Source organism: Ovis canadensis, chromosome 20 (genome assembly GCF_042477335.2).
Source record: "Ovis canadensis isolate MfBH-ARS-UI-01 breed Bighorn chromosome 20, ARS-UI_OviCan_v2, whole genome shotgun sequence".
Taxonomy (NCBI): domain Eukaryota; kingdom Metazoa; phylum Chordata; class Mammalia; order Artiodactyla; family Bovidae; genus Ovis; species Ovis canadensis.
The window spans coordinates 34,224,915-34,244,605 of NC_091264.1; the positions used below are offsets into that span (position 1 = coordinate 34,224,915).

Sequence of the window (19,691 nt, forward strand, 5' to 3'; positions counted from 1 at the left end):
ACTGCTGTCCCCCAATATGGATTACATTAGGGGAAGAAACTCTCCCCTGGGTATTATAACTTTTACTAAACAGCTTTTACTACACGAAGTACAGTACACTACAAGAAGTCTTACATCTTCTAAAGTTTGAACCAAGAGTGTCTCAGATTAAGTGTGCAATTTTATACTTCTGTTTCCTAAAATCTAAGTGGGGTAATGATTCAGATTTAGTCAAGCCCAAGGGAGAATTTGAAATAGTATGCCTTTTTTTTTTTTGGCATGGCTAGATCAGATATTTTCACTGCAGTTTTTTTTGTTTTTTAATCATCTTAAGTTGAAAGTAGATTATATGCAAGAGTTCACTTTTACCGTCTTTGTTACCAAGAGAACCCAGATTTGTTCAGAGTAGCAACAAGCTGGGTCACAATTATTTTTTTTCCAGACCCCCAGACTAGGGGAAGCCAAATGATCAAGTTCTTCCCAATGATATACAAGTGGAAATTGACGGATATGCTTCGAGAAAGAAAAGACAAGACACTGCTGGCACTGCCTGGAACTCAGATGTAACGTCTGAAAGTGGAGCAACTATCTCGTGACACGCGGATGCGAGTCACACACTCAAGATTGAGAATCAGATGCTCCAAGGAGCTGGACCCATGACTTCTTAAAGAACTACAACTGCCTGGAACTCTCTCCTCTCTGGATTTTTTGTGATGTGAGAAAGGCAAACACCTATTAAAAAGTAAACATTTATACAAATTGCTTATATTAGAGCAGAGCATGGCATATAGGAAAATGCTACATAGGTTTTTCACTATGTAAACATGGCATAAATATTTGATTAGCTTCTGTGATCAGGTTTCTATTATATGCAGCCAAATACAACCATTGCCAGTATACATATTGCCAATATTTCATTATTACATTATTATTTTAGCACCTGGGCAGTGCCTGGTACTGAACATGTGTTCGTTGTAAGAACGAACTATTCAGTGGGGTTTGAGGAAAGATGAGAGGCCCTAAAACGTAACTCTATACATCTCCTATGCTTATGCAACAGGCCTCCTGTCCTCAGAGAACCTATGACGGTTGCTTTCTCTGCGTGATGAGAGAGCTTGGTTTCTGGAGGATGGATGCCGGGATTCCATTTGTTTGGCCTGGCGGGCCCTCCGGCAACATCATCAGAGCCAAACGAGAAGCAGAGGCCACCACCAACCTGCACCCCTCTGCCAAGTGACACAGGCAGAATGGAGACCAGGGCCAGACCTGGGCAGAGTGCTGAGAAAGCTCGCTTTGCCATCCCCACCACGGAAACAAAACACGGATAACTGTGGACGCAAATGCCAATGGGCATGTGACCATCAGAGTCAGACCTGGGTGCAGGGGCCTGAGAAATCATGAAGTGGGATGCTCTCCCCTGGAACTTTCAGGAGTGGAAGGGGTTCTGGACAGGGGCACAGGTAAACCCATGACTTACTATGATCCAGGTCACTAAATGCTTCCTTGACTAGGGGTTCCTAGAAAAATAAGGTGTCCCCTGGTTTCTGGCTGGAAGAACACTAGAATTCAGTCTGGTGTGTTTACTCTTCTGATTCTTCATGATGTTTCACCTTTAACACCAAATATAATGTTCCTTGAATGTAGTTACAAAATTGAGAGTGACAAGAAAAATATCATTTAAGCCAACACTGCCACCGCCACCACACTGATAGTCTTCGTGCGGGGAACTGTTCAGATTTTTACACTCTTATTGATTGGTTTTAAATGAACTTCTCTCTTTTTTCCTACTATGAGACTGGATTTAATATAACAGAGGTTATATAAGCCTTACATGTTCTCAGCTGAGCGACAGTTCTAGCCACAGAGCATCATGACATTTAAACGGAAACTGGGAAGAGTCGGGGTGATCAGGAGAATAGGACAGGCTTTCAAGGTGAGTGTTGGGTGGGCTGGGGCAGGAAGCAGCCTGGAGGAGATGCTCCTGACACGGGAAGGCAGGGTCAGCCCTTTCATCCTCTCTCAGTAAACAAGCAGGCAGGGTCAGAGCATCTCAGGGTGCTTAAGATACAGTTTATTGATTCATTCAGCGAGTGTTTATTGAGCATCTGCTCTGGGCTAGAGGCTGAGCTGGGCTCTGGGGATAATGATGATGAATGAAGTACAGGCAGCCCATCTCCATGGAGACTGCTGCCTAGACAGACCCTACTTCTCAAAGCTCCCTCCTGGACCAGCGGCATCAGGACCACAGCGGCATCAGGACCACCTGGGAGTTCTCAGGCCCCACCCTAGACCTGCTGCATCAATACCTGTGCTGTCACAAGACCCCTGGGGGATTCAGATGTCCATTCAGCTCAGAAGATGGTCTGGGTAATGAGGCAAACAAAATGAAGTGCTGTTTGTCTCTTAGGTCTTAAACACATGCATCTATTTAGCTGATGAGGCGTCTCAGGATAAATTCACCAATAGGCTGGAGTTGGGCTGGGATATCTTCTGGAAAGACAGTTCAAGAGCAGAGTTTTCGAGAAAGCTAAAGGTTTTAAAGTCAAATTTTTATGTGGAAACACTGTTTTGTTTTAATAAATTATCCTATCTAACTACTGATAAATACCACACTGAATTTCACCTCTGGCTTCAATTCTTATGTTTTAGTATCACTCGTTTATAGCAAAAGCATTTAAAGCTGAGAAATGCCAGATCCTGCCTCTGTCCCTGGCTCCATCATGTCTTCTGAACAGTTTATCCACCCTTCAGCCTTCTTTGCGAGAAATGGATAGAATGATGCCCAGAATCCTGCCTGGATAAGACTGAGACAGATTTGACAAGCAGGGTTCATAGTTGGGGTGTTTGAAGTTTTGGTTAGAAGGTCTGGCCCACCACCTGGATTTTACATCTTATCATTTTCAGCCCCAGCTCTACCACAAATGGGGAACCCATTCTGCAAGTTCACCTCCCCAGGGCCATTCCCCACCAAGAGTGAACAGAGAAGACGGGGACTTTTCTCTCAAAGCCATGTTCTAACCACAGAGAGGGGACTATGAGTGAAGTCACTGTATAAACCTACTACAACGCCCCCGACCGGTATGCTGGGAGACCCCCACCATGTCTTGCGGCCAATACAACTTTACATGCAAGCACATTCTTTTTCAGGTTAATTGATCTGTGACCCTGTGTATTTAAGGTGCTATGTACAGTAAGTCCCCTACATAAAAAAAGCTCCATTCGGAGTCTGCCAGTCAGTTCAGTCTCTCAGTCGTGTCTGACTCTTTGTGACCCCATGGACTGCAGCACACCAGGCTTCCCTGTCCATGACCAACTCCTGGAGCTTGCTCAAACTCATGTCCATCAAGTCAGTGATGCCATCCAACCATCTCATCCTCTGTCATCCCCTCCTCCTCCTGTCTTCAGTGTTTTCCAGCATCAGGGTCATTTTCAGTGAGTCGGTTCTTCACATCAGGTGGCCAAAGTATTGGAGCTTCAGCTTCAGTATCAGTCCTTCCAATGAATATTCAGAGCTGATTTCCTTTAGGATTGACTGGTTTGACCACCTTGCAGTCCAAGGGACTCTCAAGACTCTTCTCCAACACCACAGCTCAAAAGCACCAATTCTTCAGTGCTCAGCTTACTTTACAGTCCAACTCTCACATCCATACATGACTACTGGGGAAACTATAGCTTTGACTAGATGGACCTTTGTCAGCAAAGTAATGTCTCTGCTTTTTAATATGCTGTCTAGGTTAGTCATAGCTCTTGTTCCAGAGAACAAACATCTTTTAATTTCATGGCTGCAGTCACCATCTGCAGTATTTTGGAGCACAAGAAAATAAAGTCTCACTGTTTCCATCGTTTCCCCATCTATTTACCATGAAGTGATGGGACTGGATGCCATGATCTCAGTTTTTTGAATGTTGAGGTTTAAGCCAGGTTTTTCACTCCACTCTCCTCTTTCACTTTCATCAAGAGGCTCTTCAGTTCCTCTTCGATTTCTGGCAGAACAGTGGTGTCATCTGCGTATCTGAGGTTATTGATATCTCTCCTGGCAATCTTGATTCCAGCTTGTGCTTCATCCAGCCCGGCATCTCACATAATGTACTTTGCATATAAGTTATATAAACAGGGTAACAATATACAGCCTTGACACACTCCTTTCCCAATTTGGAACCAGTCTGTTGTTCCATGTCTGGTTCTAACTGTTGCTTCTTGACCTGTATGCAGATTTCTCAGGAAGCAGGTAAGCTGGTCTGGTATTCCCATCTCTTCGGAGAGTGCTTCGTTTAAGTCCGAGTTGCCTAGGTACTTAACTAACACAACGGGCTGTCTACCGCTGCTTTTATGCTTGCTTCCTGACATCCTGGGCTTGAAATAAAGATACTGTAAGCTATACAGTACTGTACAGCAAAGTGCACAGAAGCACAGCCGCTGTAGAGGATGCATGTGTTACCATGTATGCCCAATACATGAACTAACTTCCGTGGCTGGACATGCAAACGCAGATTCACGTCTTTGAAAGTTCGTTAAGTTGAAGGTTTCTATGTAGGGGACTTCCTGTAATGGCTTCTACTAGTGCACAGAGACATAAGAACACACACAAGCTGGCTGTGTGTGTGCACACACGTGTGTGTGCACACACGTGTGTGTGTATACATGGAGGGGGAGAGACAGAGGGGCAGCTTGAGTTCCCACGTGCAGACCGCACAGGAGGCGTCCACCGCACAGGATAAAGTAACCGTAGCCAGAGGTGAAAGAGCACTGAACTCATGTTCGAATTAGTCATTTAATGTTCCTTTATTCCCCGGGCCTTGATCCGCGGCCAGGCCAGGCCAGGCGAGCTCATTCTGGTCAGACGGCGGGAAATTCCAGCACATGGAATGGTGTTGGTGGTCTCGGGTCTGCTGCCGAGAGCCCACACAGCTAACACGCTCCCTCTACTAATGAATGCGCCCACCCACGCAGGACCCTCCCCTCCCGCCCCCTTCACCCTTCCTCCCTCCCTCCCTCCTCAGGCCTGCCTGCTTCAACAGCCCGACACCCCAACGGCCTTCCTGATGACTGGCTAAGGATTTGTTTGGGGAGCAGCATCTCTGAAATTAGACGTGGCCACATCAGCCTTGATCATGAGCCAAGTCCGAGACCGTCTCTGGAGGGGATGCTCTGGGCAAGGGTCCGCAGGAGCTCCTCGCCTTCTCCCCGCCCTCCAGCTCTTAGCTTCTAGGACTCCCCCCTCACCCGCCCCCCATGGGTAAGAAGACAGCTGAGCACCTCTGCAGAGCGCTCCACATCTCGGAGGTGAGTCCCACAGAGCCTAGGTTGTTTTTCCTTGTAAGAATGTTTATCAAAGCAAAACGTTAACCCAACAAACAAACAAACAAAAGACCCCTAGTTGGCCCTGTGCATTCAAGGGCGGCCAGGGAAGGCAGCCTGAAGGGTTCCTTTATGACCAGAGGCGTTTTTTTGAAATGAGACAGCAGAGACTGCTTTGTGAGGAAGTGGGGAGACAGCCCCTTCCTTATCCTAGCCCTGCGGTGGTCCGGGGACCACCCCGGAGCTGCCCTGTGATAACAACCTGGGCTCAGGCCTTCTTCCCAGTAACCGTCTGTCCTGAGTTGGACCCAGCTATCTTCCTCCAAAAGAACAGCTCAGGGTCCCCTATAGAATAGATCTGGGAGCCCGTGGCCACCTCAAGACCTCTGTCTTGCAGCAGGCTGATTACGACGCACGTTCCTACTCCCAATACTGCTGACATATTGCCTTCTCTTTCACCTCCGAACGGGAGAGCGGGAGGCTGAATGCGGGAGGTCGTGCCCATCCCTCGGGAAGGCCTGGCCTCCAGCCTGGGCCCGCCGTGACCTGGGGCCGAGGGCGGGAGGGAGGAAGAGGCGCAGGAAGGAAGGGCCCGCGCTGGAAATGGCTGGTTGGGAATAATAAATGCACACACTGGCTTCTGAACGCGGCTCACCACATCCTGGGGAATCTGGAAAAACGCTCCACCCCGCCTCCTGCCACCCCCTCCACCCCCACCCCCGACAGAAGCTGGCTTTCACGAGGCTGCGGAGACAGCACGGGGGCTTTGATAGTGACGGGCTTGTTAGTTCTGGGCTGACAGCCCTCCCGGGCCGCTCGACTCCTTGCAAACACTTTCCTATTTTAGGTCAAGGAAGTTCATAAAAGCAAAGACTAGAGGTGATGGGAGGGGGAGAGGCAAGGGAGAAAGAAGCAGTGGATGGCGAAGAACTTATCAGCAGGCAGCCAGCGACCTCTGGAGGATCCGTGGGGTCTGGGGCACTTGCCCAACTCTGGGTGCGGGGCACAGATAAAGCAAGGTGGCTTCGAGCCTCTCGTGGAAACCCCAGCTAAAGCTGAGGCTTAACGGAGTCCTGGGACACAGAGAAGATGCTTGGAAGTCCACCAGTCTCCTTATACTGAAGCATGATTATCCGTCTCTAGGGTGGATTCCTCCACCGGCCAGAAGAGGGCAGCACATACTTCTGCATTACCCGAAAAGCTGGGCTAGAGGGAGGGTACCCCTGAATCTGGGGTGAACTCTTGAAATGAATAACAGAAGCAGTAACAGCCACGGCATATTGGTGCCTACTGTCTGAAGGGGCTTCCCAGGCGGCGCTGGTGGTAAAGAACCCACCTGCCAATGCAGGAGACTTAACAAACAAGGGTTTGATCCCTGGATAGGGAAGATCCCCTGGAGGAGGGCATGACAACCTACTCCAGTGAACAGAGGAGCTGATGGACAGAGGAGCCAGGTGGGCTATGGTCCATAGGGCCGCAAAGAGTTAGACACAACTGAAGCGACTTAGCAGTATTGTCTGAAGTGCGTCAATGTGTTCATTCATTTAATCAATATGACAGTGCAAGATAACACACTGTCACAAGCTCCATATTAGAGACAAGGCAGCTGAGAGGTATAGAAATTAAGAGGACTTGCTATTGTAGCCTGAGACTACCTAAAACAGAGCTTGGACTGTTATAAAGTTATAATTTTAGTCCAAACTTTTTGGACTAAAAAATTATAGTCCAAGGACCAAATCAAGACCCAGCGCATTGCCTATTTCTGCACTGCCCTCAGGCTAGGAATGAGTTTTACGTTTTTGGATGGTTGGGGAAAAAAAGTCAAAAGAGAATAATATTTTGTGACCCTGAAAATGGTGTGAAATTGAAATTTCAGTGTCCATAAATGAAGTGTATTGGAACACAGCCATGCCCATGTGTTTCCATATTGTCTGTGGCTGCTATAGTGTTCCAGCAGGGGAGCTGAGCAGTAGTGACATCTTAGATAGCCCAAAAGGTCTAAAAGTTTGCCAACCCCTGAGCTAAGAAAAACAGCGTTAGTTGCTCAGTTGCGTCCGACTCTTTGCAGACCCCACGGTCTGTAGCCCACCAGGCTCCTCTGTCCGTGGGATTCTCCAGGCAATAATACTGGAGTGGGTTGCCATTTCCTTTACCAGGGGATCTTCCCAACCCAGGGATCGAACCCAGGTCTCCTGCACTGCAAGTAGATTCTTTACTGTCTGAACCACCAGGGAAGCCCTCAAGTGAAGAGATGAGCACTATTTGTTTCCAGGCAGGAAAGACAGAGGGCAGAACTGACCCTTTATTGGATATGGGGTTAGGACGGCCATCCCAGAGGGATCTGGAAACAGTATTGACCTCAATTCACTTTCTTTCCAATAGGGTAGCCCAAGGTCAAGCAGAAAGAGGGGTTTGACATTTCTCATACACAGCCTCTAGGAAGTAACAGAATGTTAGATTTTAAAAGAACTATGGGAACCACCTTCCATATTTCATCAAGACTAAGATACATACTTTTTTCACACTTGACATCTTTGAAATCAGACTGTGTCTTACCATCAAAATCTTAACAAGAGTTTAAGTGAAAGCGTATTTTGTTTACTTGAAGGCATTTTTTTGTTTCTTATTGGAAAATGCAGCTATTATACTTACAACTAATGAAGGGCAAAAGCTACAGAGACAACTCAGTCCAAGCGTGGGACTCTAAACACACAGCCCTGGGGCCAGCACATCATAGGTACCCAAGGGAGGGATCTTAGGACTCTACTTAGGAAGTTAGAATTATCTTATCAGGGCAAATATTTTAGTAGGAGTATGTTAGGCTATCCCACTGTCTTCCATAGTTAGGAAGGAGTACATCTTTGCAAACTCAGCGGAGAGGCCCATCAGTCTTCATTAAAAAGGGATAAGCAGGATCCAGCAATTCCACTCCTGAGTATTTATCCAAAGAAAACAAAAATACTAACTCAAAAAGATATCTTCATCCTCCTGTGTATTGCAGCATGATCCATAAGAGCCAAGACATGGACTATGTCCATGGGCTTCCCTCATAGCTCAGTTGGTAAAGGATCTGCCTGCAACGCAGGAGACCCCAGTTCAATTCCTGGGTTGGGAAGATCTGCTGGAGAAGGGATAGGCTACCCATTCCAGTATTCTTGGGCTTCCCTTGTGGCTCAGTTGGTAAAGAATCTGCCTGCAATGCAGGAGACCCCAGTTCGATTCCTGGGTTGGGAAGATCTGCTGGAGAAGGGATAGGCTACCCATTCCAGTATTCTTGGGCTCCCCTTGTGGCTCAGTTGGTAAAGAATCTGCCTGCAATGCAGGAGACCCCAGTTCAATTCCTGGGTTGGGAAGATCTGCTGGAGAAGGGATAGGCTACCCATTCCAGTATTCTTGGGCTTCCCTTGTGGCTCAGTTGGTAAAGAATCTGCCCGCAATGCAGGAGACCTGGGTCTGATTCTGGGGTTGGGTAGATCCCCTGGTGAAAGAAAAGGCTACCCACTCCAGTATTCTGGCCTGGAGAATTCCATGGACAGTCCATGGGGTCACAAAGAGTCAGACATGACCGAGTGACTTTTGCTTTCACTTTGGACACAACCTAGGTGTCCATCAATGGATAAATGGATAAAGAAAATGTGATATATGTGTTTGCAAGACACACTCACTCTGGAATATTATTCAGTGGTAAAAAGAAGGAAATGCAACAACGTCGATGGACCTGGAGGGCATTGTGCTAAGTGAAATGTCAGAGACAGACGAACACCATATGATCTCACTTATATGTGGAATCTAAACACAAAACCAAACCGAAAAAAGAAGAGCTCATAAATAACAGAAATTAGATTGGTGCTGCCCCAGGCCGGGGTAGGGAGCAAGCAAAATGGGCAGAGGAGGTCAAAAGCTATAAACTTCTGGTTTAAAACAAATAAGCCCTGGGGATATAACGTACAGCATGGCAACTGTACTTAATAATGCTGTCCTGCATATTTGCAAGTTGCTAACAGAGTAAATCTTAAAGGTTCTCATCACAAGAAAAAAATCTAATTCGAAATGTATAATGGTGGATGTTAACTAGGCTTATTGTGATGATCATTTTGCAGTGAATACAAATATTGTGTTCCACAAAACCATGTTGTCCACCTGAAACCAATATGAGGTTATGTGTCAAAGATAGCGTTAGTCGCTCAGTCGTGTCTGACTCTTTGTGACCCCATGGACTGTAGTCTGCCAGGCTCCTCTATCCATGGAATTCTCCGGGCAAGAATACTGGCGTGGGTTACCATGCCCTCCTCCAGGGGATCTTCCAGACCCAGAGATCAAACCTGGATCTTCTGCATTGCAGGCACATTCTTTACCATTTGAGCCACCAGGGAAGCCCCAATTACCCCTCAATTTAAAAAAGAAGGGGAGAGGGATAAATTGGGAGTTCAGGATTAACAGATACATACTGCTATATATACAGTAGATAAAACAGCAAGACCTACTGTATAGCACAGGGAACTATAGTCAGTATCTTGATAATAACCTTATGATGGAAAAGAAGAATAACCTATAATGAAAAAGGATCTGAAAAAGAATCTATACATATATTCTTTATGTATATATATAATATATATATATGTCTGAATCACTTTGCTATATGCCTGAAACTAACACAACATTGTAAATCAACTCTATTAAACAATAAACTATTAAATTATGAGTGAATTAATTAAATGCCTATTTCATTTAACCCCATGTTCACCGCTGATGACATTTATGAAGGTTGGTCTAGGCCATGCTTGATTAGGTTGCATGGAAACTGCACAAATGGAGACACAGAGTGACTTAAAAATCTGTCTATGGGACTTCCTTGGTGGTCCAAGGGTTAAGACTCTGCCCCTCCAATGCAGGGGTTCAGTACCTGGTTGAGGCACTAAGATCCCACATGCCCCACAGTGTGGCCAAGGGGGAAAAAGAGAGAGAGAGAATCCATCTGGGAAGAAGACTAAAAAGAGAGAGAGTGACAGGCATCAGCAGGACACTCCAAGTCTTGGAAGTAATGGAGAGAAGTAAGAAAGTTGGTGGCATGAGCCAGAGGCTGCAGGGTGCTCTCCCGGGTCTTCTAGAGAAGATGATGAAGAAAACAAGGATGGACATCGGTGCAGCAAGGGCAGGTGAAGAGGAGACTCGTGAGCGCGGTGCCGCCAAAGGGAGGGCTGAGGACAGAGAGGTCAAACTGCCACGCCGCCACCCGGCCTGGACTCCAGGAGAGCGTGAAGGGGAGTCACAGAGATGAATGGACGAAGGGAAGGACAGCAACAGCTTCTGTGACTGCAGCTCCAGCCCCACGTCACTTGTCATTCTCCTGGGGGGCAGCCTTGCCTTCATCTCGCCCAGGGGCTGTGGTCTGTCATCCGCTTCCAGCACAGGGCTCTAGGAGCTGATTTTCCTGTCTCTCTTGCCCTGAGCTTGTTTCGTGGCCCCCCTCCTCCAGCCTTGTTTTTCTTTCTCACCTCCTTCTAGAATATGCTGCTTTGCAGAGCTTTTCGTCCCCCTGTGAGTGGCTATAAAGCCTGTCTGGTTTGAGTGGAGTATACATTTTAAAATACAAAGCAAGCCCCCAGGATAGATGGAAACAGAGACGGAAATAAGAGGAAGCCAGACTTGAGGCAGCAGGAGGTGAGGGAATTCCAAGGCAGTCTTGAAAGACCAAAATCATCTAAGCTGGAAAAACAGCACTTAGCAGAGAAAGAGGTGGGGTCTGCAGTCTGCGTCAGATATGTGAAAAAGGAATAGGCAAAGGTGGGAAGGAAAAGCAGGTAGGCTGCATAGGATCTGCTTGGATTAGACACAAACAGGTAGGTTTGGGACTCTTAGACCTCTTAGCAGAGGAAGAGAGCCCCGTGGATGTGGACTTGTGCGCAAGGATAAAGGAGAAATGACGGCGGGAGTTTTGTCCTTAGTCCACAGGTACGTATACGTCCACTTACTCTCCAACCAAGAAGGAAATGGAGAAAAGTACATGAGGATGCGCCACAAGCCAAAAATGAGACAGTCATAGGGGCACGGATATTAATATATCTAGGGACACATGATAGGGCTGGAGGAATTAACAAAGGACTTTAACAAGAGTGAAGAGGAATAAAGAACGCAAGACACATAAGAGATCCCTTTGTTGATTGTCTGGGACTTGCGGTATGTACGAAAAGTGAAATAAACCGGTAGATGGATAGGACTAAAGCACAAAGGAAAAGAGCTGGGTGGGGGGGGGGGGCGGGGGGAAGAAAGTAAAATGCAGTAGTTATGCCTGGATTACAATAAATAGCTAAAATGATTTCCTTGATAGCCAAGGGGTTTGGCAGAGTATGTTCAAACAGCAGTTTGATGGTAAGAAATGCAAAATGCAAGATGGATATTCAAAGAAAGAAGCCCAGGTCCTCCTATGAGATAACAGATAAGAGTACGGGTGAGCAGGTAAAGCAAGGTGTCATAGAAACCCCTCAAGGGAGGGGATACACCCAAGAAGCCAAACTGACATCCCAGTGGGCAGAACGCTGAGCCAGAGCGGGGTCCAGGGGAGAGGGGACTTGGAGCTGCCGAGTCTGAGGGTTGCCACCCAGTCTTGGGTCACCGAGGTCGGTGTGCAATGGCTGTATCTATGAGGAAGGTGAACAGAGAAGGGCCAGGAGGGGGACTCGCAGAGAGGGAAGGACACTAGGCACAGAATCAGCAGTGTGGATGGAAGTGGCCTTTGCCGGGCAGAGGCAGCATGCAGGGTGAGGACGGAGCTGAGTGCGGGGAAAGCCAGGCTTGTTACCGGGCTTGCCAAAGCTGAGACGGACAAAGCTTGTGCCTTCCCCACCCTTCCCCACCATCCTTCTGCTGCAGAACTCCATAAACTTTCAAGGCTGAACAAATCACATAACTTTTCCCTGCAAGGTTGAAAGACAAATGTGTGGGGCCCAGAGCAGGGACTCCCACGACCAAATCTCAATGCAGAGCGGCTCTCTCCTGTCTCAAAGACGCCCTTCCTTGGGCCACGTGGGTTCTCAATCTCCTGCTGCAGCTCCACTTTCCAAGGGAGAAGGGCCCGTGCTCCTGGTCAGCCTGGCCAGTCTGTTGAGTAGGGTCTGAATAACGGGCTGATGCAGATGAGAGAAACAGTCAGAGAAGGGCGCCTGAGGACGCGTCCAGAAAACTGAACACAAGAAGCAAAGTCTACCATGAGCTGTGCGGTGTTTCATATCACAGATCAAACTTTTTCATAACATTTTTCTTCCTCATCTTCATGATCCCCCCCACTGCCGGGCCCTCTTCCTCACTCGCTAGTCCTTCTTAATCGTCCTCCCTGGCTCCTTCTTCCTCCAGTCCCTCTGATCACACTTATGTGGGTGATCCTTGGATGCTGTCCCTAAAGTGCTCCTCTCCTCACTCACGGACTCCCTGGGGTACCAGAAATCCACAGACACTCAAGTCCCTTCACATCTGCAGGCTGCACCTTTGTGGACCAAGAGAGCAACTGTCTACCTTGGAGAGGAAGCAAATGTACCCAGGAAATGGGAAACAGAATTAAACAAGTCAAAAAGAGACTAAATGGTTGGGAGATGTGGAAGTGCTCGTTAGGGCTCATGAAGTAAGAGCTGAAGCAGCAGTTTTTGATGCCAATATTCATGTTTATCTCATTTTTGCTCTAGGAATAATCAAAGTTAACATTTAAAGAGCATTTACAATGGGTCAGGCAGTGTGCTAAAGGGTTTACAAGCATCTAATTATAAATAACGTGACTCTGCATGACAGACCTTGGATATGCTCTTCATGACCCTGTTTGGCAGATGATGAAATTGAAAGCATCACTAAGTATATTTTAACAGATGCAGAAAGAGGCAGGCTCTGTACTCCCTGTCTGTCTTCACACGTTCCCCGCTCCCTCCCCTCGCCTGTCGCCGATCTCTGTGTCCTCTTTTCTTCATACAAGGAAGGACCCCATCATTGGATTTAGGGACCACACTAAATCAAAGACTCTATTTCCAAATAAGGTCACCCTCTGAGGTCCCGGGTGCACATGGATTGTGGGGACAACACTCAACACATTACAGGCTCCAAATAGCAACAAAGAAAGAGCACTGAGCATATTTAAACTATTTCCCACGTTTCTCCTTTTTCTTGTCCCTAAAAGGCCTCCCTCCCTAGGGTACCTCTTCTGTACCTCTAACGACCACCTTGCCCACAGGGTAAAATCCAACGCCCTCCCACCTGCCCTCCTACCCCGGCTGTCTCTGGAGTTGGTGGTCTCTGGATTCCAGATGGCCTCTGTCACTGGAGTCTTCTCACCCTCCCCACATCCTCCACCCTGTGTTCCCGGTCAAATGACCCTGAATCTTTATGACCCGGTTGAAATCCCTTAGGAAACTTTCCCAGATGACCCAGAGGTGAATCTTTGCTGCTCCGACTCCCTTTCTGTGTTCACAGGCTAGCTAATCAGCCCTTCAAACTCCCTTTGATGAACTCATCACTCACCTCTTGTCTTGTTATCTTTGTGAACGTAAGCCTTTCCTTCTGCACAAGTCAAGCCTCGAAGACTCGGTTAGTGCCTTTTTCTAGAACCTAGTTTTGTGCTTGGCACCCCCAGGTCTGCAGGAGCTGTTACTGAATCCTTTACTTTCCCACTGCACCAAGAGTTCCTGCCAAAAGTTCTTCTCTGTCATCTCGTGAATGGCTGTCTTTCCTGGTGACCTGGTCCAAAGAGGTGCCTTTCTCCTCGGGGCTCCTGGAGCAGTTAACTCCAAGGTGGTCCAAGCCAATGGGCCACCTGGTTTCGGGATCCACTGTATGATCACCTGTTGTATATTCAATTTCTCACTCATTCGTGAAGATGCCGGGAGTGCTGTTCAACCAATCACTATTCAGTCACTCATCCATTTACAAAGTTTTCGTGACACCCTTGCTCTGCCTGGCTCAGGGCTAGGCTCCATCCTCCTATTCAGGGGGCCAGCAAACTTCCTCATCCTTCTTCCTTCTCCTCCCAGCGACTAACACAGTTCTTCAAGGGACACACATATTCTCAATGGGACAGTGCTATTCAAATCACTTTAACTCATGCTAAAGGACCAGGTCAAATGAGGGACTAAAAATGCTATCAACTTATGCGACTTCCCTGGCAGTCCAGTGGTTAAGAACGTGCCTTCCAATGCAGCAGATGAAGGTTCGATGACTGGTTGGGGAGCTAAGACCCCACATGCCTCGGGGCAACTAAACCGGAGAGTTGCAACTACTGAACTAGAGAAAAGCCTGTGCACTGCCATGAAGATCCCACATGCCACAGCAAGGCCTGATGCAACCATAAATAAATCTCTCTCCATATATATAGAAACACTGCCAACTTAGGACTTCCCCAGTGGCGCAGTAGGTAAGAATCTGCCTGCCAGTGCAGAGGACATGGATTCGATCCCTGATCTGGGAAGATTTCACATGCTGCAGAGCAGCTAAACCCAGGGGCCACAACCACTGAACCTGTGTGCCTAGAGCCTGGGCTCCTCCACAAGAGAAGCCACCACTCTGAGAGGCTTGAGGGCTGCAACAGAGTATCCCCTGCTGGTCATAACTAGAGAAAGCCCTTGAGAAGCAACAAAGATCCAGTACAGCCAAAAATAAATAAGTAAATCCCATCAACTTAAACGAGGGGCTCAAAGCCCTCTGAGAAGGCACTGGAGGCCACCAAGCCTGAGCTCTGTGGCCAGTGCCCGGAGTTAAGGGACGAGTGGAGGATGAGCCCTTCCCTGGTGGCTGGTGGCTCGGACAGCACACAATCTGCCTGCGATGTGGGAGACCTGGGTTCGATCCCTGGGTTGGGAAGATGCCCTGGAGGAGGGAATGGTAACCCACTCCAGTATTCTTGCCTGGAGAATCCCCATGGACAGAGGTGCCTGATGGGCTACAGTCCATGGGATCACAAAGAGTCAGACCCTGTCCCACCATGGCCCCTGGTCAACCCCCTGAGAAGTCTTTCAAGGACCAGAAGGCAGCTGCAATGTGTTCCAACCAGGACTTCCTGTGAACAGAGCAGGGTTGTGAACTGGGGATAAACGGGCATTAGGCTTCTTAGGTAGTGCCGAGGTAAAGAATCCGCCTACCAATGCAGGAGATGCAAGAGATACCAGTTTGATCCCTGGGTCAGGAAGATATCTCGGAGGAAGAAATGGCAACCCACTCCAGTATTCTTGCCTGGGAAATCTCATGGACAGAGGAGCCTGGCAGGCTACAGTCCACAGGGCGACAAAGAGCCAGACACAACTTAGTGACCGAGCCACGCCTGGCCAAGGCAGGACCCTGTGGGCAGTATATCATGATGCGCACTAAGGCAGGCTCAGAACGCAAACACATCCCTTTTCTGATTCCACCATAAGCACCACTGGCCTCTTTTCCTGCACTGGCCAGAAAGCAACATCTGTCACCCTCTCCCCCGCATCAAAGGGCCTCAGGATGAACAAATAAAAGCACTGGTTCCAGGCGCTTCTCTGCTGAGTATCTGAAGATGCCCTGGGCAGGGGGCAGCACCAGGGCTCGGGGCCTGGGTGGAAGGGGGCCACTCACCAGCGTTGCTCTGCTGCTTCGTGTTTTTGATGTAGGCGGAGAACTTGGCGAAGATGTCGATGCCTGCCGTGTTGGATTCCCGATGTTTCGCAGCCAGTCTGGGGTACCTGGAAGGCAAGACATGTTCTCAGGTGAGTGAGAACGCGGAGGCCCTTTAAGGGAGAGCCTCTTTCAGTCACCTCATGACGAACAACATTCTTGTCTCCAGCAAGATCTGTGAGTCTTTTGAGGTTTCCCCAACAGGATCCCCAACAGATTCCCAACAGGATCCATAAGGAGGGTGGGCACTTGTACCCCTAGTTCAACGATAGTGCCAGTGAGGGGGCTGGATTTTATCCCATGGGCAAGGCAGTCGTTAGAGGTACGTGAAGAGGCCCATAGGAAGGGTGGCCTTTTAGGGACAAGAAAGAGGAGAAGCACACGGGAAATATTTAAACCTACTCAGTGACCTTGCTTACTTGCTATGTGGAGCCTGTAATGTGCTGAGTGTTATCTCTACAATCCATGTCCACCGAGGACCTCAGAAGGTGACCTTATTTGGAAATAGAGTCTTTGCAGATATAATTAGTTTTAAGAGTCTCAAGGTGAGATAGTATTGATTTAGCGTGGTCCCTAAATCCAATGATTGGTGTCGTCATAAAAAAAAAAAGTGGACACACAGAGTTGGGGTAGGAGGAGGGGGCATGTGAGACCGAAGAAGGCAAACTTGTTTGTAGAGGAATCCATGGCTTTGACCCCCGATGGTGCCATCCAAACAAGCCATTCCAATTTTCAAAAGATATTATTTCATGAACATTTTACATGAACCGCCAGGCAAGGGTGGATGGAACTGGGGGGAGATGCTTGACCATCATCATCACTAAGTATGTGGACCTTTATGATCTTCGGGTGAAGAGTGGATTGCCAGCTGTTTGGCTACTTTATGTTTAAAAGGCAAAATTCCTTTTTTTTTTTTTTTTGGTTTAATGTTTTAAATAACTTGAAGCAAAACACCTTTGACAAGTAATTGTTTTTGTTTTTTTTTTGTTGTTGTTCCTTCACTGACCCATTAGCTAGGGCCACCTACTCCTGGACCATGTTGAATGGCTGTTTAATTTCAGATACTGCCATTGGACGAGTCTTCCAAAAGTCACTGGGTCCAGCCCTCTGCCCTTGGGCAGATATGAGGCATTATCATCTAATTTTACAGGGAAGCAATTGGAGACCAGAGAAGTTCAATGACCATTTGAAGTCATTTATTATTTAGGCCATTTGGGGTCATTATTTATTATCATGGATAATAAATGGTGGAGGGGCCATGAGACCCTGGTTTCTGGGCGCTGGAGCAGCGACCCTCTCACTTCCCCTCTTCTCTGATATCAGTAAAACCTTCCTTGTACTGAGTGTCCACTCTGCACCAGGCACCATCCTAAAGCCTTGCCAGATTCGTCATTTACTCCTCACAATTCCACTGTTATTGTCATTAGCTTTCTTTCCCACAGGAGACAAAAAGGTGCAGAGAAGCTAAGCAGTTTGTCTAAGCTCAGGAGACCAGGCGTCAGAGGCAAGAATCCAACCAGGCAGTTTCTCTTTGGAAGCCCAGCTCTCGAGTTCCATGTCCTGTTGCCTCTCCTCTACTCTGCTGTTTACCCTCCAAGCCACCAAACACTCCCGGGAGCTGGGCTGAGCACCATGAAGGAACTGCCGTCAGCCACCAGGGGGCGCTCTGCGCAGGTTCTGCACACATATCTCCCCGAATACACTGGGAATTGTCAATTCATCTGCTCTGACTGCGGACACAAAGCGATTGTCCCTACAAGATGCTAGGGAACCTTCCAAGATGAGGGAATTTAGAATCATCCGTCCCTATTTTGGCTTTCCCACATAGAATCTGACGTGCTGTTAAAACTGAGTGTCTTAAATTATTATCAATACATATAAAGTACTCCTTGTTTTTGCCAGATAAATAATAAAAACAGAAGGGACCAGATAACGCATTTTATATTTGGGTCTGTTGGGTTTTTTTTTTTTTTCTGCCATCGTTTGATCAGACTTCCACTCATCCAACCATTTCTTCACGATCAGGGTGGGCCAAACATGAGTGGGCGGTACCGAATCCAGGTCGGGTGACAGAGGACCATGCGTCCAGGGAGACTATGCTAGTTCCACCCTGTGTTCTAAATAGTGTGAGTCATTGAGATTCGACTGTATAGCATAATGTCCCACTTGAAGGTTGTCCTGGTAGGAAACGTGTCTTCAAATATTAACCTCACAGATTTTGGTAACTAGACTCGGGGCAACTACTGTTCAGGATGTTAAGTGCTTTTATTTTAGCTCCATATTTACACTGTATTTTAAATATGCAGATGAGTGGGTTCCAGGGTACCTTTTGTTTCTCTAAAAGGCTAACAAATAGTGCTTTATCTATAGAAACATCTTTGAAATAAGACTGTGGTGTGATCTGGTGACAGTCAGAGAGACGGGCAATCTCTCTAACTCAGGGGTGAGCCAACCATGGCCTGCGGGCCAAATCCAGCCCAACATTTGTTTATGTGGCTCCCAGGAGCTAAAAATAGTTTATATACTTTTAAATGATTGGAAAAAAATCGAAAGAAGGATATTATTTTGTGATGTGTGAAAATAATAAGAAACTCCAATTTCAGCATTCACAAATAAAACACAGCCACATCCATTTATGTATATATTGTCAATGGCTGCTTTTGGCTCCCCTGGTGGCTCAGCTGGTAAAGAATCCACCTGCCAGTGCAGGAGACTGAGGTTCAATCCCTGGGTCAGGAAGAATTCCCTGGAGAAGGAAATGGCAGCCCACTCCAGTATTTTTTCCAGAAAGGTTGGGCAACCTCACTCATGGAAATTTCTCTCCACTCTGTTTTTAAGATATCTTATTTCCAATGCATGCATTTCAGATACACACTTAAGCTTCATTCTGGGAAGCGAAACAGTTGGCCATTCATCAAAACAATTTTCTTTTTTTTATAAATAGTGGCAAAAGAAAAGATATGATTGCAGATGGAAATGCTCTGATTGGCTGAGAGTTCCAACTGACGTCTCACTGACTCGCCATAGGCCACCATGCCCCCGAACAAAAGAACAGCATGCAACTAAACCAACATGCAGTCATGCTAGGGGTTAGGCCCTGTCCCTGGCATTGGGGATACACTGGAGAAAAAGAGAAGACAGTCATCCCATCCTCATGGTGACCTCTGCTGATTGCAGGGCCTCTCCAGGCAGCCTGAGTGTTGACCTTGCATTTCCTAATGAGCTGAAAAGTGGAAGGATGTCCCCTCTCTCCCTGACTTCAAAGTTCATACAGTAAGCCCCCTACATACGAACCTGCCAGTTGCAAACTTTCAAAGATGCAAAATTGTGTTCACATATCCAATCATGTAAGTTAGTTCACAGCCATGAAATTAAAAGACGCTTACTCCTTGGAAGGAAAGTTATGGCCAACCTAGCCACCATATTGAAAAGCAGAGACATTACTTTGCCAACAAAGGTCCGTCTAGTTAAGGTTCTGTCTGGTTTTTCCAGTAGTCATGTATGGATGTGAGAGTTGGACTATAAAGAAAGCTGAGCACCAAAGAACTGATGCTTTTGAACTGTGGTGTTGGAGAATTAAGAGTCCCTTGGACTGCAAGGAGATCCAACCAGTCCACCCTTGCTTGCTTGCTTGCTAAGTTGCGTCAGTCATGTCCGACTCTTAGCGACCCCATGGACTGTAGCCTACCAGGCTCCTCCGTCCATGGGATTCTCCAGGCAAGAATACTGGAGTGGGTTGCCATTGCCTTCTCCAAGCCCATCCTTAAAGGAGATCAATCCTGAGTGTTCATTGGAAAGACTGA

At 47.4% G+C, this 19,691-nt stretch overlaps 1 protein-coding gene across 2 annotated transcripts in view; it reads right to left on the reverse strand.

Moving 5' to 3' along the window:
* CLIC5 (chloride intracellular channel 5) overlaps nt 1-19,691 on the reverse strand; it is a 165,097-nt gene that overhangs the window by 22,396 nt on the left and 123,010 nt on the right. For both annotated transcript variants that reach the window (XM_069563986.1, XM_069563987.1), the window contains exon 4: nt 15,850-15,956. In XM_069563986.1, coding sequence (XP_069420087.1) covers nt 15,850-15,956 — 107 coding nt within the window. The remainder of the gene's footprint in view (nt 1-15,849; nt 15,957-19,691) is intronic.